The sequence below is a fragment of the Kogia breviceps genome, chromosome 6 (genome assembly GCF_026419965.1).
Source record: "Kogia breviceps isolate mKogBre1 chromosome 6, mKogBre1 haplotype 1, whole genome shotgun sequence".
Taxonomy (NCBI): Eukaryota; Metazoa; Chordata; class Mammalia; order Artiodactyla; family Physeteridae; genus Kogia; species Kogia breviceps.
This window is the reverse complement of record NC_081315.1, coordinates 86896520-86923107: the sequence shown is the minus strand read 5'-3', so window position 1 is coordinate 86923107 and position 26588 is coordinate 86896520. Positions and strand designations below refer to the sequence as shown.

The following is a 26588-nucleotide window of genomic DNA, read 5'->3' as shown; positions in this document are numbered from 1 at the left end:
ATAGCATTCAAAATGCCAGAATCCACTTAATATAATCCCCGCTAATGCCATAACTACTAATGCACCTGTAAGTAAACTATTTCAAGAGCATTTCCACAATCCCTGAATTACACCGATCTACAAGAAAGAATTCTCAACACTTGCATTTTCTGCTGTGGCAAATTTTTTTAAAGGTTCAGTAGTCAAGTGTTTGCTAACAGCATTGAGAAGAATGTTCCTGAACTTGTACAAGCAGAATTTTCAAAAAGAAAGGAAAGCCTCTGTCAATGAGCAGTTGACCAGAGCAATGTTAGCCCTTTCCTGGCAAAATTTCCATGGCAAAATTACTTTCCATAAATTTACACCCTGTAGTTCAGACTGTCAGAAACCACATAATTTAGTTAAATGCTTTTGACTGTGGTTAATGATAAATGAAGCCTGGGTAAAAAAATTTTTTTACATTAGCATGTGCAAATTTCCAGGAGTCTGTGTATATATTGCTGTCTTTCATTCACTCACCTTTCAAAGTGTCTGGAGTACTATGAACCCTGGCAGACAGTTATTCCCACTATTACCTATTCCACAGGTGGGCTGCCTTCTTGATCATGATTTTAACACATGTAAGAGTATCAAATGAGTACTAACTAATTTACAGACTTTAAAAGCTGAGACTCACTTTGCTGTGTCATAGATTTTCCAGTTGAGGTAGGAACATTTCTTCTCTCACGGAAATAGCTTAAGGCAAAGGGAAAAATAGATAAAATACATAAAAATAGACGTTACCATCTTGAGTAAAGGATTAATTGTAGGCACATATATTCTTTTTTTTTTTTTTTACAAAAACAAATATTCAAAAATAAGTTTGATTTTAATGAACAAATACAATGGCCAAATTCCATAAATGTGTTTTTTTAAATAGTCTTAATGGAAGAGATTTTATTGGATTTTACAAATGTTTGCTTCTTACATTTATAATTCACAAAAGTAAAGGAACATATTTGCCCAAGTATTTACGATTTTTTATTGTCTTTAGCTTTACAATATTGAACAAAAAAATCTGTCTGGCTCTAAGAGCATAATTTGAAAATACATAAGACCTTTTCTCAAAGATCGCACAACCTTGAGAGAGAAATACTACAGGTAATTAATTAGAATACAACATAACAGCAATGCCAGAGGAAAACACTGTGGAAACAGAAGGTAATGAATACCTACTACCATATGAAAGAGTTATATTTTTCCATTTAAATATAAGGATCAGGACAGTGTCCTTAACTTCTCTTAAATGTAAATATGCCCAAGTAACTATAGGAAAGACTATCTATATGTAGTTGTAGTTATTTATTTATTTATATCTATATAAAAGAACAGAAACCAATGAAATAGAATATAAACAAAATTTAAAAATAATAGTAACCAAAAGCTGGTTCTTTGAAAAGATCAATAAAATTTATAAACCTCAGGGAAGGAAAATAAGAATGAGAGACAGAAGAGACAAATTACCAATATTGGGAATGAAAGACAGGACATCACTACAAATCCTACAAACATTAAAGGGATAATTACAGATTATTAAGAAAAACTTTATGCCAATAAATTCAACAATTTAGATGAAATGGAAAAATTGCTTGAGATACAAGTGATCAAACAGGACATGAGAATATATAGAAAATCTTAATATCCCTCTATCAGAAAAATTGAATTCAGTAATTAATCACCTACCCACAAAAAGCTCCAGGCCCAAATACTGCACTGGTGAGCTCCACCAAACATTTAAGGAAGGAATAATACCAATTCTACTCAAACCTTTTCAGAAAATAGGGAGGGAAGGACTACTTCCTAGTTCATTCATTAAGGCCAGTATTACTAATACACAACCAGTCAAAAACAAAACAACAGATAAATGTTAGACAAATATTCCTCATAAACATAACATGCAAAAATCATTAACAAAATATTAGCAAATTAAATCCAACAATACATAAAAAGAATGATATAATATGACCAGGTGAGATTTACCACCAGAAAGCAAAGTTGGTTTGACATGGAAAAATTAATATAATTCACCAAATTAAGAAAATAAAGGAGAAAAATCACATTCTCACAGCAACAGATTCAGAAAAACCAATTGACAAAATTCAAAATCCATTCACGACAAAAACTCTCAGCAAACTAGGAATAGAAAAAACTTCCTCAACCTAATAAAGGGCATTTATGAAAAACCAACATAATAATCAAAGATTAAAGACTGAATCATTTTCCCTAAGACTGGAAATAAGGCAAGGAGGTGGGTTCTCACTAGTTTTATACATATTAGTTCATAGGTTGCAGTCAGTGCAACAAGCGAAAGAAATAAAAAACATTCAGGTTGGAAAGGAAGGCCTCTTATAAGCAGAAGTCTGTATCTAATCAACAGAAAATCCTTAAAAATCTACCTAAAAGCTTCTCAAACTTCTAAGTCAGTCTAGCAAGGTACCAGGATAGGGGGAAATATTTTTAAAAATCAATAGTATTTCTAAATACTAGCAATGAACAATTGGAAAAATAGTTTGAAAATTTAACTTTTACAATAGCATAGAGAAACATGAAATACTAAGGGGTAAATTTATCAAAATATGGGCAAGATCTGCACACTGAAAATTCTAAAACTTTGCTGAGAAAAATTAAAGAAGACCTAAATAAGTAGATATATCATGTTCATGGATTGGAAGACTCAATATTGTTAAGATGTGAATTCTCCATGCTATATTGATATATAGCATCAACATAATCCCAAACAAAATTCCAGTGATCTTTTCTATAGAAATTAACAAGGTGATGCTAAAATTTACATACAAATAAGAACAATTTAGAATGGTCAGAATATTTAAAAGAAAGACAAATATGGAAGATTTATAGTATAGGATTTCAATATTTAGTCTAAAACTATAGCAATCAAATTTGTGTGGTATTGGTGAAGGGCAGACATATAAATCAATGGAATTAAACAGAAAGTCCACATATACTCCCACACATCTACGGTCTAGTGATTTTTGAAAAAAATATGTCATGGCAATTCAATGGGGAAAGGATAGTCTTTTCAACAAGTGTTGCTGGAATAACTGGATAGCTCAATTTAAAAAAAGAAATGGGGCTTCCCTGGTGGCGCAGTGGTTGAGAGTCTGCCTGCCAATGCAGGGGACATGGGTTTGTGCCCCAGTCCGGGAAGATTCCACATGCCGCAGAGCAGCTGGGCCCATGAGCCATGGCCGCTGAGCCTGCATGTCCGGAGCCTGTGCTCCACAATGGGAGAGGCCACAGGAGTGAGAGGCCCGCGTACCGCAAAAAACAACAACAACAACAAAAGAAATGAATATCAACCATTACTTCATACCATATACAAAATTTAACTTGAAATGCAGTTTAGGCCTAAATGTTAATACTAAAACTCTAAACCTTCTGGAAACCAACAGAAGAAAAATTTTGCAACCTTTAAGTATGCAAAGATTTCTTAAATAAGATACAAAAGCCACCACCACCCCAAAAAAGTTGGACCTTTATGCTGTCACATATTTCTGATAAATGACTTGTTTCCAAAATATAAAAAGAATACTTACAATCTATTAATAGGAATGATTCAATTTTAAAATGGACAAAAATTTACATAGACACTTTATAAGAGGATACACAAATGTGATAATAAATACGGACTCATTAGAATGGATAAACTGAAGGCTGTAAATACCAAGTGTTAGAGAGCATGTTGAATAAATAGAAGGTTTAAATACTGCCAGCAGGAATGTAAAAGGGTACATCCATTTTGGAGTACTGCTTGACATTTTCTGATAAAGTTAATTTAAGCTCCCAGCTATCCAATAGTAGAAACTCAAAAGAATTGAAAACATATTTCCAGGGAAATAAATTTTCCTGGTCTTTCTTCATAGCAGTTTTATCCTCAATAATCAATAACTTAAAACAAACTAAATGTACATCAACAGGTGTAGGTAAACAAATGGTGGCATAAGGACCTAAGGGATTACTACCAAGCTTGGGGGGGACTAATAAAAGGATACAAATTAATACTAAACATAATAATATGAATAACTCTGAAAATCATCATGCTGAGCAAAAGAAGCCTGGCACAAAGACGTATATCCTATATGATTCTATAAGGGAGTGTGAAAGACGGATGGACCATAAAAGGACACTAAGAAATGCTTAGGGTTGATGGAACTGCCACCTCTTAATTGGAGTGATAATTTAATAGGTTTACACATCTTTCAAAACCCACCAAATTATATGCTTTGAATTGGTACAGTTTATTATGCAAATATTATACCTCAAAGAATTGTTTAAAAATGAATTTAGCAAACCTACTGTTCATAGGGTTGATACATAAAATATAAACTATATTCCCAAATATCAGCAAACAAAATGAAATATTAAAAGTGATACCATATACAAGAGTATCAGAAAAATATAAAAACCCAGGATTAAATCTAACAAAAGATTTGTAAGAACTCAGTCCTGAGAAATCATTCCTGAGAAAATTAAAGAAAATCTAATTAAATGGAGGAATATATGGAAGACTGAATACTGCAAAGATGCCAACACTGCCTATGTTCATTTATAGAATCAATGCACTCCCAATCAAAAGAGTTACGGGGGTGGGTATCTATGTGGAATTTAACAAGTTGGTTTTAAAATGTATATGAAAAAGCAAAAGACCAAGAATAACTAAGACACTTGAAGAATAAAGTGAGAAGACTTGCTCTGCTAGGTATCAGGATTTATTTTTAAAGCTATGGTAATGAAAACAATACATTACTGATAAAAGGACAGATATATAGATTAGTGAAGTAGAATGGGCATAAAGGCACCCAATATTCATTTAACTTAAAACAAAGATGTCAATCTTGAGCAATGAGCAAAGCATGTCTTTAATAAGAAGATGACTTGGATATCCACTTGGTATAAAAAAAAAAAAATGTACTCCTACCTCAAACTATACCTAGAAATCAATTCAAGGTGGATTATAAATCCCAACATGATAGGCCAAACAATAAAGCTAGAAGAAGATAAAACAGAATATCTTCTGTGTCTTAAGATATGAAAAATTCTAACTCTAAAGGAAAGTAATGGTAAATTTGACTAAATTAAAGAAATTTCATTCAGTAAAAGTCACCATCAAAGAATAAAAAAGCAGTATGTAGAAGAGAAAAATATACATTCAACAAAGGGTTCATACCCATGGTGCATCAATAACTCTTAAAAATCATTATAAAACACAGAAAATGCAATTCAAAACAACAACCCCCTCCCCCAAAATGGGTAAATGACTCCAAAAGGCACCACATAAAAGAAGACAGAAACATAGTCAATGACCAATAAATGCGTTAAAAGGTGCTCGATTTTGTTAGTCATCAAAAAATACAAATTAAAATCGCAATGAAATATAACTACCCGCCCACCTGTATGGCTAAAATTTTTTAAATAACGAAATGCTGTTGAGGCTATGAGACAAAAGAAATGCACATACACTGCTAGTGTTAACATAAGTGAGCATAACCACTCAATGATGAGAACCACTTTGCATTACCTACCAAAGTGGAAGATAAGCATATACTATGACAGCAACTCTACACCTAAGAATATATTCAACAGACATACATGTAGATGAAAAGAAAAACCACCCAAATGTATGTCAACATAAAAAAGTTAAAGAAGCTGTGGTAGAATCACACAAAAGAATAACATTCAACAAACAAAACAACAAACTGACATGCAGCCACATGGATGTATCTCATAAACACCATGTTGAATAAAAGATATTGGACACAAAACGTTACTTGTTGTATGATTCCATTTATATGAAATTCTAGAATAGGCAAAAGTAATTCAGTGAGATCAGTGGTTACTCAATGCAGGTGATAGGATAATTTACTGCCAATGTGCAAAGGCGATTTTTGAGGGATGATAGAAATGTTCTATATCTTGATTGTGGTCACATGGGTGTATATATTTGTCAAAACTCATCAACCTGTCTGTTTAACATCAGTCTTTTTTCTTACATGTAAGTTAGATATAAATAAAGCTGCTTTATACATGTGTGTACACATATATCATTTACATGTAAAATACTAGATGATGTTGAGAATGTGAACTATAACAGTAGAATGGATATCATGATATATCCATATGGTGAAATATTATACAGCAGTGAAAATGAACAGTCTACAACCATAGGTACCAACACAGATTAAGTCTCAAAGTTAAGCAAACTGAGCTTAACTAAAAGATCTATATGGCTGCATTTTTAAGTCCACAAGACAGTCAAAACTATAGTATAGAGAGGGGATTCAAGATGGCGGAAGAGTAAGACATGGATTTCACCTTCCTCCCCACAGATACATCAGAAATACGTCTACACGTGGAACAACCCCTAAAGAACATCTATTGCATGCCGGCAGAAGACCTAATACCTCCCAAAAGGCAAGAAACTCTCCACATACCTGGGTAGGGCAAAAGGAAAAAGAAAAAACAGAGACAAAAGAATACGGATGAGGGGTTCCCTGGTGGTGCAGTGGCTGAGAGTACATCTGCCAATGCAGGGGACATGGGTTCATGCCCCTGTCTGGGAAGATCCCACATGCCACAGAGCGGCTAGGTCCGTGAGCCATGGCCGCTGAGACTGCACGTCCAGAGCATGTACTCCACAATGGGAGAGGCCACAACAGTGAGAAGCCCGCGTAGCGCAAAAAAAAAAAAAAAAAAGAAAGGACAGGACCTGCACCAGTGGGAGGGAGCTGTGAAGGAGGAAAGGTTTCCACACACTAGGAAGCCCCTTCCCTGGCGGAGATGGGGGGTGGGCCCCGGGGGAAGCTTCGGAGCCACAGAAGAGAGCACAGCACCAGGGGTGCGGAGGGCAAAGCGGAGAGATTCCCGCACAGAGGATCGGTGCTGAGCAGCACTCACCAGCCTGAGATGCTTGTCTGCTCACCCGCTGAGGCGGCCGGGGGCTGGGAGCTGAGGCTCGGGCTTCGGTCGGATCCCAGGGAGAGGACTGAGGTTGGCTGCGTGAACAGAGCCTGAAGAGGGCTACTGTGCCACAGCTAGCCAGGAGGGAGTCAAAGAAAAGGTCTGGAGCTACCGAAGAGGCAAGACACTTTTTCTTGCCACTTTGTTTCGGGGTGCGCAAAAGGAGAGGGGATTAAGAGCGCCACGTAAAGGAGCTCCAGAGATGGGTGCGAGCCGCGGCTATCAGCACAGACCCCCAAATGGGCATGAGATGCTAAGGCTGCTGCTGCCGCCACCAAGAACCCTGTGTGCAAGCACAGGTCACGATCCACACCTCCCCTCCCAAGAGCCTGTGCAGCCCGCCACTGCCAGGGTCCCATGATCCAGGGTCAACTTCCCTGGGAGAACACAAGGCGCACCTCAGGCTGCTGAAACATCACTCCAGCCTCTGCCGCCACAGGTTTTCCTCATATTCCCCCAGCCTGAGTGAGCCAGAGCCCCCGAATAGCTGCTCCTTTAACCCCGTCCTGTCTGAGTGAAGAACAAATGCCCTCAGGCGACCTACATGCAGAGGCGGGTCCAAATCCAAACCCCAGGAGCTGTGCGAACAAAGAAGAGAAAGGGAAATCTCTCTGAGCAGCCTCAGGAGCAGCGGATTCAATTTCCACAATCAACTTGATGTACCCTGCATCTGTGGAATACCTGAATAGACAACGAATCATCCCAAATTGAGGAGGTGGACGTTAGGAGCAAAGATATATATATACTTTTTCCCCTATTTCTCTTTTTGTGAGGTGTGTATGTGTATGCTTCTGTGTGCGATTTTGTCTGTATAGCTTTGCTTTATCAGTTGTCCTAGGGTTCTTTCTGTCCGTTTGTTTTCTTTTTTTTACTACAGTTTTTAGTGCTTCTTATCACTGGTGGATTTGTTTTTTGCTTTTGTTGCTCTCTTTTTTTTTATTACTTTAAAATTTTTTTAATAACGTTATTTCATTTCATTTTATCCCTTCCTTCCTTCCTTCCTTCCTTCCTTCCTTCCTTCCTTCCTTCCTGCCTGCCTGCCTGCCTGCCTGCCTGCCTATTTTTCTGAGCCGTGTGGATAACAGGCTGTTGGTGCTTCGGCCAGGCATCAGCGCTATGCCTCTGAGGTGGGAGAGCCAAGTTCAGGACGTTGGTCCACCAGAGACCCCCCAGCTCCATGTAATATCAAATGACGAAAATCTCCCAGAGATCTCCATCTCAATGCCAAGACCCAGCTCCACTCAACGACTAGCAAGCTACAGTGCTGGACACCCTACGCCAAACAACTAGCAAGACAGGAACACAGCCCCACCCATTAGCAGAGAGATTGCCTAAAATCATAATAAGGTCACAGACACCCCATAACACACTACCAGATGTGGACCTGCCCACCAGAAAGACAAGAACCAGCCTCATCCACCAGAACACAGGCACTAGTCCCCTCCAGCAAGAAGCCTACACAACCCACTGAACCAACCTTAGCCACTTGGGGCAGACACCAAAAACAACGGGAACTACGAACCGGCAGCCTGCGAAAAGGAGACCCCAAATACAGTAAGTTGAGCACAATGAGAAGACACAGAAACACACAGAGGATGAAGAAGCAAGGTAAAAACCCACCAGACCTAACAAATGAAGAGGAAATAGGCAGTCTACCTGAAAAATAAATCAGAGTAATGATAGTAAAGATGATCCAAAATCTTGTAAATAGAATGGACAAAATACAAGAAACGTTTAACAAGGACCTAGAAGAACTAAAGAGCAAACAAACAATGATGAAAAACACAATAAATGAAATTTAAAATTCTCTAGAAAGGATCAGTAGCAGAATAACTGAGGCAGAAGAACAGATAAGTGACCTGGAAGATAAAATAGTGTAAATAACTACTGTAGAGCACAAAAAATAAAAAAGAATGAAAAGAATTGAGGACAGTCTCAGAGACTTCTGGGACAACATTAAATGCACTAACATTCGAAATATGAAGGTCCCAGAAGAAGAAGAGAAAAAGAAAGGAACTGAGAAAATATTTGAAGAGATTATACTTGAAAACTTCCTTAATATGGGAAAGGAAATAGGCAATCAAGTCCAGGAAGCACAGAGTCCCATACAGGATAAATCCAAGGAGAAACACACCAAGACACATATTGATCAAATTATCAAAAATTAAATACAAAGAAAAAATATTAAAAGCAGCAAGGGAAAACAACAAATAACACATAAGGGAATCCCCATAAGGTTAACAGCTCATCTTTCAGCAGAAATTCTGCAAGCCAGAAGGGAGTGGCAGGATATATTTAAAGTGATGAAAGGGAAAAACCTACAACCAAGATTACTCTACCTAGCAAGGATCTCATTCAGATTTGACGGAGAAATTAAAACCTTTACACACAACTGTAGCTAAGAGAATTCAGCACCACAAAACTAGCTTTACAACAAATGCTAAAGGAACTTCTCTAGGCAGGAAACACAACAGAAGGAAAAGACCTAAAATCACAAACCCAAAACAATTAAGAAATTGGTAATAGGAACATACATATCCATAATTACCTTAAATGTAAATGGATTAAATGCTCCAACCAAAAGACATAGACTGGCTGAATGCAGACAAAAACAAGACCGATATATATGCTGTCGACAAGAGACCCACTTCAGACCCAGGGACACATACAGACTGAAAGTGAGGGTATGGAAAAAGATATTCCATGCAAATGGACATCAAAAGAAAGCTGGAGTACCACTTCTCACATCAGACAAAATAGACTTTAAAACAAACTATTACAAGAGACAAAGAAGGACACTACATAATGATCAAGGGATTGATCCAAGAAGAAGATATAACAATTGTAAATATTTATGCACCCAACATAGGAGCACCTCAATACAATAAGGCAAATACTAACAGCCATAAAAGGGAAAATCGACAGTAACACAATCATAGTAGGGGACTTTAACACCCCACTGTCACCAATGGACAGATCATCCAAAATGAAAATAAATAAGGAAGCACAAGGTTTAAATGATACATTAAACAAGATGGACTTAATTGATATTTATAGGACATTCCATCCAAAAACAACAGAATACACATTCTTCTCAAGTGCTCATGGAACATTCTCCAGGATAGATCATATCTTGGGTCACAAATCAAGCCTTGTAAATTTAAGAAAACTAAAATCATATCAAGTATCTTTTCCGACCACAATGCTATCCGACTAGATATCAATTACATGAAAAAATCTGTATAAAATACAAACACATGGAGGCTAAACAATACACTACTTAATAACCAAGAGATCACTGAAGAAATCAAAGAGGAAATCAAAAATTACCTACAAACAAATGACAATGAAAACATGACATCCCAAAACATAAGGGATGCAGCAAAAGCAGTTCTAAGAGGGAAGCTTATAGCAATACAAACCTATCTTAAGAAACAGGAAACAACTCAAATAAACAACCCAAACTTACACCTAACACAATTAGAGAAAGAAGAACAAAAAAAGCCCAAAGTTAGCAGAAGGAAAGTAATCATAAAGATCAGAGCAGAAATAAAGGGAAAAGAAATGAAGGAAATGATAGCAAAGATCAATAAAACTAAAAGCTGGTTCTTTTAGAAGATAAACAAAACTGATAAACCATTAGCCAGACTCATGAAGAAAACAAGGAAGAAGACTCAGATCAATAGAATTAGAAATGAAAAGGAGAAGTTAACAACTGACACTGCAGAAATACAAAGGATCATGAGAGATTACTACAAGCAACTCTATGCCAATAAAATAGACAAACTTGAAGAAATGGACAAATTCTTAGAAACGCACAACCTTCTGAGACTGAACCAGGAAGAAATAGAAAATATGAACAGACCAATCACAAGCACTGAAATTGAAACCGTGATTAAAAATCTTCCAATAAACAAAAGCCCAAGACCAGATGGCTTCAGAGGCGAATTCTATCAAACATTTAGAGAAGAGTTAACACCTATCCTTCTCAAACTCTTCCAAAATATAGCAGAGGGAGGAACACTTGCAAACTCATTCTACGAGGTCACCATCACCCTGATACCAAAACCAGACAAAGATGTCACAAAGAAAGAAAACTACAGTCTAATATCACTGATGAACATAGATGCAAAAATCCTCAACAAAATACTAACCAACAGAATGCAACAGCACATTAAAAGGATCATACACCATGATCAAGTGGCATTTATCCCAGGAATGCAAGGATTCTTCAATATACTCCAATCAATCAATGTGATACACCATATTAACAAATTGAAGGAGAAAACCCACATGATCATTTCAATTGTTGCAGAGAAAGCTTTTGACAAATTCAATACCCATTTATGATAAAAACCCTGCAGAAAGTAGGCATACAGGGAACTTTCCTCAACATTATAAAGGCCATATATGACAAACCCACAGCCAACACTGTTCTCAATGGTGAAAAATTGAAACCATTTCAACTAAGATCAGGAAAAAGACAAGGTTCCCCACTCTCACCACTATTATTCAACACAGTTTTGGAAGTTTTAGCTGCAGCAATCAGAGAAGAAAAAGAAATAAAATGAATCTAAATCGGAGAAGAAGAAGTAAAGCTGTCACTGTTTGCAAATGACATGATACTCTACACAGAGAATTCTAAAGATGCTACCAGAAAACTGCTAGAGCTAATCAATGAATTTGGTAAAGTAGCAGGATACAAAATTAATGCACAGAAGTCTCTTGCATTCCTATACATTAATGATGAAAAATCTGAAAGTGAAATTAAGAAAACATTCCCATTTACCATTGCAACAAAAAGAATAAAATTTCTAGGAATGAACCTACCTAAGGAGACAAAAGACCTGTATGCAGAAAATTATAAGACACTGATGAAAGTAATTAAAATTGATACAAATAGATGGAGAGATATATCATGTTCTTGGATTGGAAGAATCAACATTTTGAAAATGACTCTACTACCCAAAGCAATCTACAGATTCAATGCAATCCCTATCAAACTACCACTGGCATTTTTCACAGAACTAGTACAAAAAATTTCACAATTAGTATGGAAACACAAAAGACCCAGAATAGTCAAAGCAGTTTTGAGAAAGAAAAACGTAGCTGGAGGAATCAAGCTCCCTGACTTCAGACTACACTACAAAACTACAGTAATCATGACAGTATGGTACTGGCACAAAAACAGAAATACAGATCAATGGAACAGGATCAAAAGCCCAGAAATAAACCCGAGCAAATATGGTCAACTTATCTTTGATAAAGGAGGCAAGAATATACAATGGAGAAAAGATAGCCTCTTCAATACGTGGTGCTGAGAAAACTGGACAGCTACATGTAAAAGAATGAAATTAGAACACTTCCTAACACCATGCACAAAAATAAACTCCAAATGGATTAAAGACCTAAATGTAAGGCCAGATACTATCAAACTCTTAGAGGAAAACATAGGCCAAACACTCTATGACATAAATCACAGCAAGATCCTTTTTGACCCACCTCCTAGAGAAATGGAAATAAAAATAAAAATAAACAAATGGGACCTAATGAAACTTAAAAGCTTTTGCACAGCAAAGGACACCATAAAGAAGATGAAAAGACAACCTTCAGAATTAGAGAAAATATTTGCAAATGAATAAAAGCAACTCACAAGGGATTAATCTCCAAAATTTATAAGCAGCTCATGTAGCTCAATATCAAAAGAACAAACAACCCAATCCTAAAATGGGCAGAAGACCTGAATAGACATTTCTCCAAAAAAGATATACAGATTATCAAGAAACACATGAAAGCATGTTCAACATCATTAATCATTAGAGAAATGCAAATCAAAACTACAATGAGATATCATCTCACATCCATCAGAATGGCCATCAGCAAAAAATCTACAAACAATAAATGCTGGAGAGCGTGTGAAGAAAAGGGAAACCTCTTGCACTGTTGGTGGGAGTGTAAACTGATACAGCCAATATGGAGAACAGTATGGAGGTTCCTTAAAAAACTAAAAATAGAACTGCCATACGACCCAGCAATCCTACTACTGGGTATATACCCTGAGAAAACCATAATTCAAAGGAGTCATGTACCACAATATTCATTGCAGCTCTATTTACAATAGCCACGACATGGAAGCAACTTAAGTGTCCATCAAAAGACGAATGGATAAAGATGTGGCACATATATACAATGGAATATTACTCAGCCATAAAAAGAAACGAAATTGAATTATTTGTAGTGAGGTGGATGGATCTAGAGTCTGTATTACAGAGTGATGTAAGTCAGAAAGAGAAAAACAAAAACCAAGATCAGCTGGGTGCTTTGCAACCACCTAGAGGGGTGGGATGGGGGGGTGGGAGGGAGGGAGATGCAAGGGGAAAGAGATATGGGGATATATGTATATGTATAGCTGATTCACTTTGTTATAAAGCAGAAACTAACACACCATTGCAAAGCAATTATAGCTCAATAAAGATGTTAAAAAAAACTACAGTACATTGTTTGGGACATACTTAAGATGTAAAACATTTTTAAAATCATGAGAGTAATCATCATTATTTAAAGTCAGGATAGAAGTTGTCTTTGGCAGGGGAAGGCACACAAGTTTACCAAAGTGTTGCAAAATAATTCACCCTTTATTTGTACATTATCTCCAGATTCTTGACACTGTTATATGGCTATAATCATTTCCTCAAATTTGTAGGTCACTGACACAAAAACATATTAAGGACCCCTGAGTACAGCAGCACTCAAATTTTCTACATCTTTGGTAACTTGTGCTAATAATATATATTGCTAATTCTTATTAAGCATTTACTATATGTCAGATACAGGTCTCAAAATTTTATAAATACACACACACTCATAATGTGTGTGTATGTGTGTAGTCACAAACACCCAAAGACGTAAGAACTATCATTATCTTCATTTTTTAAGAAGAAAATTGGCACACAAAGCAGTTAACTTACTTTTCCACAGTCACACAGCTCATAAGTAACTAACCTGGGATCCTAACTCAGGCAGTCTAGCTCCATAAGCCTTTTTCTAAGCCACCATGCTTAATAAAAAACTCAACATTAAATTACTAAAAAAAAAAAAAAAAAAAAAAAAAAAAAAAAAATGCAAATTAAAAGAAAAAAGATTTTTTAATTATTTTAAGTACATCCATTAGTGGTATTTTTAAAGTATATTTTGTTGGTTTTACTTTTAGTCTGATAAATGTAAAGAAAAAAGTTTGCAATGATTTTTATTGGTAGCGCTATTCAATATCCACCTGCAAGCAATTACCAAATCTATCAACCAAGTTCATTTGATCTACTGTAGATGAAAATTAGGTCAATACAGGAAACAAGCTGTTTTGAAAACTGGTGATTAGCAATTTATATTCTCATTTATCTCTGAATAAACTATCACAAGCTATTTTATATTCTAATATCTATTATGCCCAAAGCATTTTGTTAGGGGTTTATATATCTACATCTCATATTTCATCCACCTAATAGCCCACTGAAGTAGGACCTAGTGTCCTAATCCTACCAATAAGGAAAGGAGGTTCTCCCAGCCCAAGGCGCACAGCTAATAGGAGACAAAACCAACATTCAAGGTCAATTCCGTCTTGAGTGCAAAGCCCACGTTCTTTCCTTTCTCCCTCTTTCTGCCCTATTATTTCCCCATCAGTTATCCTAAAAACTGCGGATTGCTTTTAAATTTGAAATATAAAGCATTGTTGATTAGCAAAAATTTAAAACCCATTAAGAAAAGCAGTAGGGGGCTTCCCTGGTGGTGCAGTGGTTGAGAATCTGCGTGCCAATGCAGTGGACACGGGTTCGAGCCCTGGTCTGGGAAGATCCCACATGCCGCGGGGCAACTAGGCCTGTGAGCCACAGCTACTGGGCCTGCGCGTCTGGAGCTTGTGCTCTGCAACAAGAGAGGCCATGACAGTGAGAGGCCAGCGCACTGCAAGGAAGAGTGGCCCCCGCTCGCCGCAACTAGAGAAAGCCCACGCACAGAAACGAAGACCCAACACAGCCATAAATACATACATACATACATAAAAATTTTAAAAAAATAAAGAAAAGCAGTAGCTATTATCATTTTTTGTTATTATGCTTTGGTGATCTTGGTCAAGTTACCTAACAGCCCTGAGTCTACTTTTCCTCATTTATTGAAGGGGAATAAAAAAAGGGTCTGCTGCCTATGAATATTATGAGGATTAATGAGATGATGTTTTTAAAGAGCATAAGTTGTGCCCTACACAATGTAAACACTCAGGTACAATGAGCCAACTGTTACTTTTTTTATTAGTGAAAAGAATCGTTGGTCTTCTTGGTACACTGAATATGCACAATTGTTTCTTAAAGTCCTTAAAAGTATGAGAACTCTTCATTTGTATTAGTGAAAAAAAATAGTCAATGACCTAGTAGGGGAATAAACTGTTTTCCATCATTTAATAAAATACTATACAGCAATTATTGCTAAAATATGTGCATGGATGTGAAAAAATCTCAAAAATAATATTAAAGAAAACACCAAGCTGCAAAAAAATAACTCTGATTATCAAAGTGAATCTTCAACATGCCTACAGATGTTATGTGTTCACATATTTTTTAATCACTAAAATTGCCAAGAAAAGCCGAGGCATAAAGGTTAATAAACGTTAAAGATCTCTCTTTATGATCTACACTTACCTATTACTTAAGCAAGGCAGCCATGCTTATCATTACACGAATGTTTGTTTTAAAAAAATGCAATTCTTACAATTCATAACAGACAAAGTACAGGTCATTATAGAATTGAATTCAAAAGAAAAACACCACAATCATTAGGCGGCAGTTGAAAAATGCCTTGAGGTTACATAATGTCTAACTAAAAAACACAAATCTGAATTCAGAAAACACAAGAGTGCATTAATTACAGCACAGACTACGAATATGAAATGTATATTGCACAGATAATTCTCAATCTACAAAGTTCCAAAAAATGTCCTTAAGATAAGAATAAATAATTACAGAAGGATTACAGCACAAAAGTCTACATCATTATCATGAAACTTTTTTCATCAACTAGCAGAAGCTTCAGTTCAAAATATAGTTTTTCAAACAAAGAAGCGCTTTTCAAATTATGAATAAAGAGTACAAATGTTAATGTCTTTTCACTTGTAAAAAGGATCACACAGATACTTTTATCCTCTAACAATAAATCAAATGGTTAACTATTAATTTTGATTCATTATTTAGATAGTCAAGTCAAATTTTTCAAATATTGAAATAATCAACCCATTTTATAAAAAGTCATTTTAAAGGAAAAAGTCTCAATTTTAGAATGCCAAGCATTTTTCTGCTATAACATGAAATGTAAAGTTTTCCTTGAACATGGAAAGGATAGGATGAGTTTCTGTATTTTTCTAATTCAATGTAGCAAACAATTGCTTACCACTTTTCTGTACATTTTTGGTTCATATGTATTTCAACATTAAAGTCTAAAATAGTTGCATCCATTTTTAATATCTATGTATTAATACATCTAGGGAAAAATATCTAAGATTTTTACTTTTAATAAAAAGTTCACAAGAGGCTGGAGACTTTGGGTTTAGAATTCAAACAGTCACTATAGTACCTCAGTCTTATAACAAGTTATAACAGATACTCCAGTCACAGTGCAGCCTTGCATACCACCCTCCTCCCCTTTACCTCTGTTTCCTTATTTTTCCTTCCCCCCAAACATTCAAAGGCATGACACCTAAAAGACAGGGCTTTGACTGTGCCAAGGATAAAACAGTTACATGAAAGATGGATGAAAATCATTAAACTGGGGAGGAAGATAAGACAGGTACCTCTTCAGTAGCTAAAGATACTTGTTCCTTCCTGCTTTGAGCACTAAGGAGGATCCTCCTGGAAGGATCACAAGACACACCTATGACTCCCAGGGAAGGGCAGCTGCTGAGACCTGCTTTCTGCTTGGAGACCTCTGTGGGAGACTTCCAGATGAGCTGATAAGGAAGAAGCTGGCTCTTCAAGCCTAGATCTGACCTGGCCCTCAAGAGATAGGACTTAAAAAAAGAGATCCTGATATCCAGTGTCCAGCATAGCCCCACCCAGCCCAGCCTTCCCAAAAGGAGCAGACAGGAATTCAGGGAAGAAGCCCAAGGCAAGGTTAAAGATAAACCATTTGACTGGCAAGTTAATTGCATCAGATAAATTGGCAGAGGCTGGGGTTGAAGGGAAAATGTCCAGGGAGATAGAAACAAAGCACCTCACACATCAGGAATACACATCCAGCATCATGTTCCTGTCAACACTTATATGAAATCTTTAAGGAGTAAAGAAATTATGTCCAAATCACTGACCACAAAGAAATATATTTATATGGTACAGCAAGAAATGTACTAAATATCGTTTAGATGTTATTTGATTAGAAAGGATCTCGGATTATATAAGCTACGGTTTCATTTTATAAAAGTCGTATTATAACACTGTAATTAGTTTGCAATTACTGTTTGCAGTTCAGGCAAGGACCACAAAGAAAAACAGACAGTGAAGTCTGAAAATAATTTAATTTATTTTCTCATTTTATAATTTGATCACCAGAAATGCCTAGTTACCGTTTACTGCCATAATCAATGAAGAAACGAGAGGTGACAATGGGTTCTCTGGCAGTGCTATGATGAGGCTCCTGCTAAGCTCTTTACTACTAATTTCAACATTCTTTTAATTCTCATTTTCAAAGACTCAGTCACAATGTGAATAACAAGTCTTTCACATGGTGCAAAGTTTACACTTAGAAGTAAATGAACATCAAAAGATTCTCAAAAATTTATGAAAAATAGCACAACTTATTTAAAACTTGAGCCAAATGTTTCTTATCTGAAGTTATCCTTACGGCTCGCAAAAGGATTCTGTTCCTGCAAAGACATAGCAGACCCTTCTCATTTACTTTCTTTTAATTGTTTAAAATTACCAAAATATGCTAAAGCTATGGTGTCATACAAAAATTGGTGATCTTCTACTTTTCTAAGAAATATTCCATTTCTTACATATGCAATCAACACTTTTAAGAATATTTACTAAATGAGTGGTTAAGAAAGTGTGTTATAGAGTTAGATGTACTGGAATGAAATCCCAGTTCACTACCCATGTGATCCTAGAAAAATTAACCTAAGGCTCAGTTACCTCATAAGAAAATGGAGGAATAATACCTATTTCAGAGGGCCAGTGTGAGAATTAGATAACCCATGGAAAATTATAAACCAAACCAGCTTCTAGGTGTTTAATAAATGATACTGCCAATTGATTTCCCAGTAAATACTCAATATTGCCATTGGCACCAGGGATACCACGATAAAGACAAATTAATTAGGGCCTCTGCCCTCAAAGAGTTTACACTCTAATGGGAGGTACTTAACATGGTCTTGTAAATTGCCATGTTTTCTCTTGCATATACTAAATTTCCGTATTTTTCTCTTGTATATACAACCAAGATCCAGCACCAGGGACAGAGTGGATACACGGGGAGACAAAGGGGGAAGGAGAATCTTGCAGAAATGCCAGCCTAGAGCCTGTTTACAGGAATCTGTAATTGCATTTAGTGCCATAGCAGTAAGGGTAGAACTTAAACAACCTCATGACTCTCAACAGAGACAAGTGTTAGCTTTTAGTGAATTAAAAAAAAAAAAGAAAATCCCACCACAACCCTGAAGAAAACCACATCTTAGGTGTAACTTTGAGAAATGGTTGAAAGTTCTCCCTGCTGTAAGTCAGCTCCTCTTAAGACTCCACCGTTACCTCAGGGTACCAATGACCCAACAGGCCGGTAGGCCCTCTCTTTAGAGTTCTGGTCTCCAGCTGAAGTGGTCTCATATTGTACTGCTACTACTTTTTACATGTCTTCTACACTACACTCAAGCCCCTTTTCTTCTCTCTACCTCCTCCGCATCTAGTGCCATGACCAGTACCAAGCAAGTGCTCACTAGATGTGTGGTGAATGATTAATTCGTGCCAATTTTGTCAGGTTGTAGAGATACAGTCACATTAGGAACATGTCCCCTGCCAAAAAACACATAACCTAGTGTGGGAGATAGAGTCAGCAATTCAAATATAAAGTGCACTCATGGAAGAACATAATACCAGGCATGGAGGAAGGTACAGGAAGGAACATCCAGGTAGAATTAGGGGAAATGAAGTCCCCCAATTAAATAGGAGAAAGCTGAAGAGTCCCAGGAAGTTATAAGTTAGAAACAGACTCTGGGCAGTGGTGTACAAGAGAGATGGCATGACAAAAAATTTTAGAAGAAAGAAAAGGTTGGTTGAATGGGTCAAATTTAGAAATGAACACTGAAAATAAAATTGTTAAAAAAATAACTAAATTCCCCCAAACTGAATATAAACAACTTATCATAAAAATTCTTACCTCCCTGAAATTCCTTTTGCTGACCCTGGAATCTCTGGTACAGGCCGATGTCTTAGCAGAAAAGATCGAGATGGTCTTGAAACCAACTTGCTACGACTTCTCATAGGTGTTAGGACTGGCGATGACGGAACATACAAATCATTTACAACCATTTCTCCTTGAAATTGAAAGAATGGGGATGGTGGTGAGCTTTCTAATAAACCATTAGTTCCATTTCCAGAATTTGCTTCTGATACTGAACAGTCAGGGGAAGAAAGGAATTCAGGGTCTGCACTAGGAAGCTTGCTCACATTTTCTGAGATCAAATCAACTTTTTTTGTTTGTTCTTCTTCTGTTGTACAGTCAATAGTCTTTTCTGCAGTCAAAGATTCTACGTCAGTAATTTCACTACCAAATAAAGAATCTTGAAAAGAATCTGAATTCAGGTGTGGTTCTTCTTCCGGAATGGGAAAGTTGTATGTAGGAAGAGTCAGCTTATCATCTGATTTAAAAGACTGGCTGTCTTCCACACTAACCTCATTTTGATCAAGACTTTTTGTAACAGTCTCCAACTGCGTTGGGCTGGGCATCTGAACACTGTGTGAATCTGAAAGTTCTAGGCAGGTATTCTGGGCAGAAGATGGAGCGTGGTGATCCTCTGAAGTCTCATCATTCTTCTTTGTTTTATGAACATTTGCATATATTGAGATATCTTGCATTTTTGACAGGATTATCTGTAACTGTTTAAGTATCCTCCTCCGGTGTCCTGTAGGTGATATTCCAGCTTTGAGGAGCACGCTGTCATTTATTTCTGCACAGTCCCTTACATTATTAAAACCAAATTCACGGAAGCGTAAGAGGTACTGCTCCAAATTAATGCTCATTAGGAAATCTTTGATATCAACATTCACTTCACTGACTGAGGACATAATGGTGGCTTCATTACTAGGCAATGTGATAGAAGCAGTTCAATGCAATACACACACAAGAGGGTGCACTTCTGTATCGGATTTTCCTCTATCACTTATCTCAAAATGTTATTCTTTGCACAGTGAATGCTTTATGTGCTTAAGCCTAGAAAAAAACAAAAGCAATTTATTAGGACATTTTGGTATTAAAACTAGTTTCACGTTATAAATGTTCTCTGAAGAAAAACAATAGAAATGAGGATCATTACTTGTGCTCGCTGAGAGTATGGAATTTTGTGCATTAGTTTGTATGCCCTAGAAAGTCAATTCCTAGGTAGAGTGTGAAGGGACAGGACAGAAATGCTATGGTAGTATCAAATGATGATTTTCAAAAAGGTAAATAAAATGATTCTCAAATATAAAATGAACATGTGTCCAAAAAATTCATTCACTAATTAATGAGGGAACCAGTAAAGTGGTAGGGCTAGTTCCAAGAGCATTTGTGGAACAGATTTATACAGTACATCAGAAAAGGCTTTTTTTTTTTTTCTTCAGTGCTAGAATAAAATGGGTAGGTTAGATAAAAAACTGGTTAGTGCCCTACAGGGCAATAAAACCATAACCTTTGCAGATATCTTTCTACTAGACAAAAATCTATAAGCTAACAGGTAACTTCTCAGTCCAGGGCTCTAACCAAATAGTAAATGGAAAGTGGAGCACAAGAATTAGAATTAAATATCCCTGAGGTGAGCCTGTTAAACCATACCCCCAACAAGGCATCGAAGGAACATGCTGTACATTCTTTTGCTTTCCAAATTTTAGATAATTTTTCTTAATAGTACCTAACTAGATATGAACAACTCCCCCTTTAGTACACCTTCTTCAAAGACTCTCTCCAAAAGCACAGTTAGAACATACTTCTCAGGTTAATAATTTTCACTTCAAAATTGCAGCAGCGTTGTATGTAAATATCATTATACAAGATAAGACTAGCTGAGCAACTGTACAGTAGATAACAGGAAGTTAATATGAAAGTAAAAGGAAAAAGTTTGAAGGTCACATTTTCCTTTATACACAGCATAGACACATAGGTTCATTTTTCTCATAAACAACATTAATTTTTTAAAAAGTTGATTTATCAGGTGCTGTTTACATGGCTGCAGTTTGTAAAAATGTATGGTATGCAAAAATTTATGTATATTATGCATCAGGAAAAAAAAATACAGTATATGCATAACAACCATACACTGAAGTAATAAAATGAGACACAGCCAAACAAGGTATATTTATCTGAGCAAGCATGGATGCAATATTTCTGGAAATCACATCTCAAAGTAGCTCTTTGAAAGACATAACTCAGAGTCTCTATGTGTTACATGCCCATAAGCTCTTGCTTTAACTATTCAAAAACATCAGCCAACATTGACAAGTGAGTATACGAAAAAAGGGAAAACACATATCGTATTCAGGCAGCATGGCAGAAACAGAGAAATAAAAGTACAAACGAGATGAAAGGCAGGAAATGCCTTTGTCAAACAGGTATCCCTCTGTCACACTCAAAATGACAAAATGTCAGGAAAAAAAAGTAGAAAGTTAAACCTCAACACCACTTACGAGCCTAATTCTCAGATATACTATTCTTGTTCACAAAATTATTTTGTTTAAAAAAAAACGCATTAGGTAATTTTGTTTGCCCATTACAAAATGGAAATAGTTATAGTCAAATCAGCTGGAACTTTGATCTCAGACGCCCTAGCCTCCAGAACTGTGAAAAAAAAACGTGAACCAATACACTCCTCCACCCTCCTCAACATAGTTCAGACCCTCACTACATCTCCTGCCTGAATCACTGCAACCATCCCAACAAACCCCTCAGCCCGGTCTCCATGTACCACTGAACTACTGAAAATCCACATTTAGCCTGTCACTCCACATCTGAACAAGACAATCTAAGCTCCTTGGGGTGCCATACGACAGTCTGGTCTCAGTCTAACAATAAAAACAGCAGCAGCTACTATTGATATAAACGGCAATGATGCTCCAGATACCGTACCTCATATACATTTCCTGCAAGGTGGGTGTTCCCATGTACTAACTTCAGGCTCAAGTTTAACCTGTGCCACATCACTGATTTTAGCACATTATTGTTAATTATCATTTCCCCTAGGCAGCAAACTGTTAGATGGCCCCATACCTTTTGCGTATGCTGCAACTGCTTGCAAATCTACACATTTTGCAAAATCCTCGGCACTATTTAAAATTCTGAGTAGGCAGGTATTACTTCCTCTCTGAAGGCTTCCTATCAACCCCTTGAAATAGAATGAATCACTCCCTTCTCCATATACCTCTCTAACTAGGTTTCTAGAAATTTGCAAAGTGCTTGAGACATGTTTAAGAGATGGGAGACCGGCCAGGAAGGATGGTAGCAGTGGTGCGGAAGCCCATTTTGCGAATGTTTTGGGGTGTGTGTGTGCATGTGGGAGCCTTCGTGTTTTCATACACAAGTCCTTTTTGTCTCTTACACATAAACTTCCTGAGTGCCTGACTCAGGGATGGACATACCAAATGTTCTAAGCAAAACCACCTCTCTCTGCTATCAGTGGACATGCTGAATAGGGCTAATGAACCAGATTCCTTTTTGTGACCCAGAGAAGCTCCCTGCCACAGGCCTTACAATCCTCTCTGCACTTCTGTGGTGGCTGCATCCTCCAATCATCTGACTTTTCAACAGTCTGACCACCCAAGGGTGTTCACAGATCCACTTCAGAGGCTTCAAGCCCCCAGGCTTGTCACCAGATGCAAATAGAGAGGCACGCCTAACCATAAAAGTCTACCAGGTGCAAACTCCTTAACATGAAATCAAAGCCCTCCATGTTTTGACCTCCACCTGGGCACCGGGCACACATGCCATGCTCTTAAGTTTGTGGCTCTCCAGGTACCGGTCAGTGGATCTGCTGTACAGCAACAACTGATGATAACACGCCCAAGAATCTATATTTGTAACACATTCCAAAGATGACTCGGATGCACAACAAAATTTGGTTCGGTTTTCAAATCCTCATACGTGAGCCTAAGCCCATCACTCTCCCCCCTTAGGATGGATGCCCTTCCAAACATAGCCCAGGAGTCTGGAGTCATACTCAATTCCCACCCTCCTCCACTTTCATAGGCACATGTGTATGTGTCTGTTTCCTTACCCATAAAATGGAAATGCTCAAAGGTACCTCAGTGCTGGTGAAGATTAAAAGAGATAATCCACCTTAAGTGTTAAAATGGTGCTTAGTCCCCGGTGAGTATTTAGTACATATTCACTTCCCTCATTATAACTATTTTCATCACTAAGCCATTATTTTCCCACAGTTGAAATCTTTCCCATTCTTTGAAGTCTAACTCAAATGCTATTTCCTTCACAGGGTCTCTAGTGAACAAGAAATACTCTCTTCTCTGTGTTCCTACCACATTTACTTCTTATTTAATCACATTCTATTCATTCCATAGTAACCTATAGAAGTGGGATAGTGCAGTGCAAAAGCCAGGATTTTGGAGCTGGACAATCTTGGTCAAATCCCAGTATTTAACCTCTCTGTGCCTCAGTTTCCTCATCAGGAAAGTAGGAGTGATAATAGTTCCTATTTCATAAAGCTTTTGTAAAGCATCAAGAACACCAATGGCACACAACAAATGTTAAACAAGTATTTGTCATTATAATTATTTTTATTATCCCATAATAAACTAATAAATCTGCCAAGATGATGACCAGCCCATATAAGCTGCCCAATAAATGCCAGTCAAATTATTTGTTTATACATAGTATATGATGTATATGCAGTACATGTTTAGAGAATGTACAAACAGCATTACAGATGTGAATGTACATTTGCCTGTGCTATCCTGACCCATTTCCAAGAGAAAGTATAAGTAAAAGGGAAGTAGCATTTAGGAGAACCTGCTATATGCCTGGCTTTCAGTATCACTTAATAACCATAATCTTATTATCTTCTTGAGCTCTACCTTAAAGGTACTTAAGGTAACTTCTTGAGCTCTACCTTAAAGGTACAATTGCTTCTCACCACCTCTCCTACTCACATCCTAGCCCAAACCACTATCTTGTCTATCTTAAACCACTGCAACAGCCTCCTGACTGATATCCCAGATTCTGTCCTGGCCCCCTGCCCCCAAAAGCAGCATGCTCTCAGTACAGCAGCCAGAATGATTCACTTTATAATAAAAGTCACACCACATCACTCCCTGCAACTTCCCAACTTCATCTTCCCTGTCTTCCCCTGACTGCCCCCTGACCCCCATCACTCAATCACCACTAAGCTGGCTTCAGTCCTATTCCCACCTCACGACCCTACCTCTCACCCTTCCATCTCTTTCAAATCTACTTTCCCAACATATACCCATGGTTCATGGCTCACTCCATCACTTGAATAGGTCTCTGCTGAAACGTGTCTTCAGAGATGCCCTCCCTAAAGCCCCTATGCATAAAAGCATGCCTTGTGTCTCAGTATTCCTTACCGTTGCTTTCTCTGTCTTCATGGCATTTGTCACTACCTGACATCTGCGGACTTTTACAAGAGGGTAGGGATCTTGTCTATTGCTCACTGCTCTAGGCCTTAAGTTTGAACACTGTCAGGCACATAAAAGGTACTCAATAAATGTTTGCTGAATGATCCCTTCCCAGATTTGAGATGATTTAAGATAACAAGTGGAAAGTACACAAAGTTGTAAAGTTTTGTCTATTTAGGTCACCAGGCTTCTAAGGAGCAGAAACAGGACTCAAATACAGATTTCTCCAATCCATCTAACCACTACAAGAGATCTTCAAATCAAAAATCAGGGAGAGGAAAAGGTTGGCAATAGGACAACTGGAAGCATTCCAAACCACCTATGGGACTTTTAAAATTTCATCAAAAAGAAAACAATGCCTAAGAATAAAGTTAACCAAGAAGGTGAAAGACCTATACTCTGAGAACTATAAAATGCTGATAAAGGAAAATGAAGATGATACAAAAAAATCCTGTGCACATGGATTGGAAGAATTAATATTGTTAAAACGGCCATACTACCCAAAGCAATATACAGATTTAATGCAACCCCTATCAAAATACCCATGTCATCTTTCACAGAACTAGAATAATCCTAATGTTCACATGGAACCACAAAAGCAAACTCAAATTCCCAAAGCAATCTTCAGAAAAATGAACAAAGCTGGAAGTATCACACTTTTTGACTTCAGACTATACTACAAAGTTACAATAATCAAAATAGCATGAGACTGACACAAAAACGGACACAGGCCTAAGGAATAGAATAGAGAGCCCAGAAATAAACCCACATACTTATGGCCAATTAATCTATGACAAAGGAGGCAAAAAATTACAATGGAGGAAAGACAGTCTCTTCTTCAATAAGTGGTGCTGGGAAAACTGGACAGTCTCATGTAACTCAATGAAATTACAATATTTTTTCACACCATATACAAAAATAAACTCAAAATAGATTAAAGACCTAAATGTAAGACCAGAAACCATATAACTCTTGAAAAGAACACAGGAAGAACACTCTTTGACATAAATCATAGCAATATTTTTTTTGGATCTGTTTCAAGGCAAATGAAACAAAAGCAAAAACAAACAAATGGGACTACATCCAACTTAAGCTTTTGCACAGCAAAGGAAACCATCCACAAAACAAAAACACAACCTACTGAATGGGAGAAAATATTTGCAAATGATATGACCAATAAGGTCACAGCTCACATATTCAGTATCAAACTTAATATTAAAAAAACAAACAACTCAGCTAAAAAGTGGGAAGAAGACCTAAATAGACATTTTACCAAAGAAGACATACAGGTGGCCAACAGGAACATGAAAAGATGTTCAACATTGCTAATCCTCAGAGAAATGCAAATCAAAACTGCAATGAGATATCACCTCACACCTATCAGAATGACTATCATCAAAAAGAATCCAAATAACAAATGTTGGTGAGAATGTGGAGAAAAGGGAACTCTCATACACTGTTGGTGGGAATGTAAATTGGTGCAGTCACTGTGGAGAATAGAAGGGAGGTTTCTCAAAAAACTAAAAATAGAACTAGCATATGATCTAGCAAGTCCACTCCTGGGTATATATCAGAAAAAAACTAAAACACTAATTTGAAAAGATACATGCACCCCAATGTTCACAGCAGCATTATTTACAATAGCCAAGATAAGGAAGCAACCTAAGTGTCCATCAACAGATGATGAACAAAGAAGATGTGATACATATACACACAGAATACAATGGA

The 26588-nt window shown here is 37.0% G+C and overlaps 1 protein-coding gene across 3 annotated transcripts in view; it reads right to left on the bottom strand.

Annotated features, from left to right (window-relative positions):
* The window catches only part of ARAP2 (ArfGAP with RhoGAP domain, ankyrin repeat and PH domain 2), a 206655-nt gene that overhangs the window by 172252 nt on the left and 7815 nt on the right, over positions 1 to 26588 (bottom strand). For all 3 annotated transcript variants that reach the window (XM_067036312.1, XM_067036311.1, XM_059065959.2), the window contains 2 exons: positions 19402 to 20454; positions 656 to 714 (listed from right to left, as the gene is read on the bottom strand). In XM_067036312.1, coding sequence (XP_066892413.1) covers positions 656 to 714; positions 19402 to 20309 — 967 coding nt within the window. In that variant the 5' untranslated portion in view covers positions 20310 to 20454. The remainder of the gene's footprint in view (positions 1 to 655; positions 715 to 19401; positions 20455 to 26588) is intronic.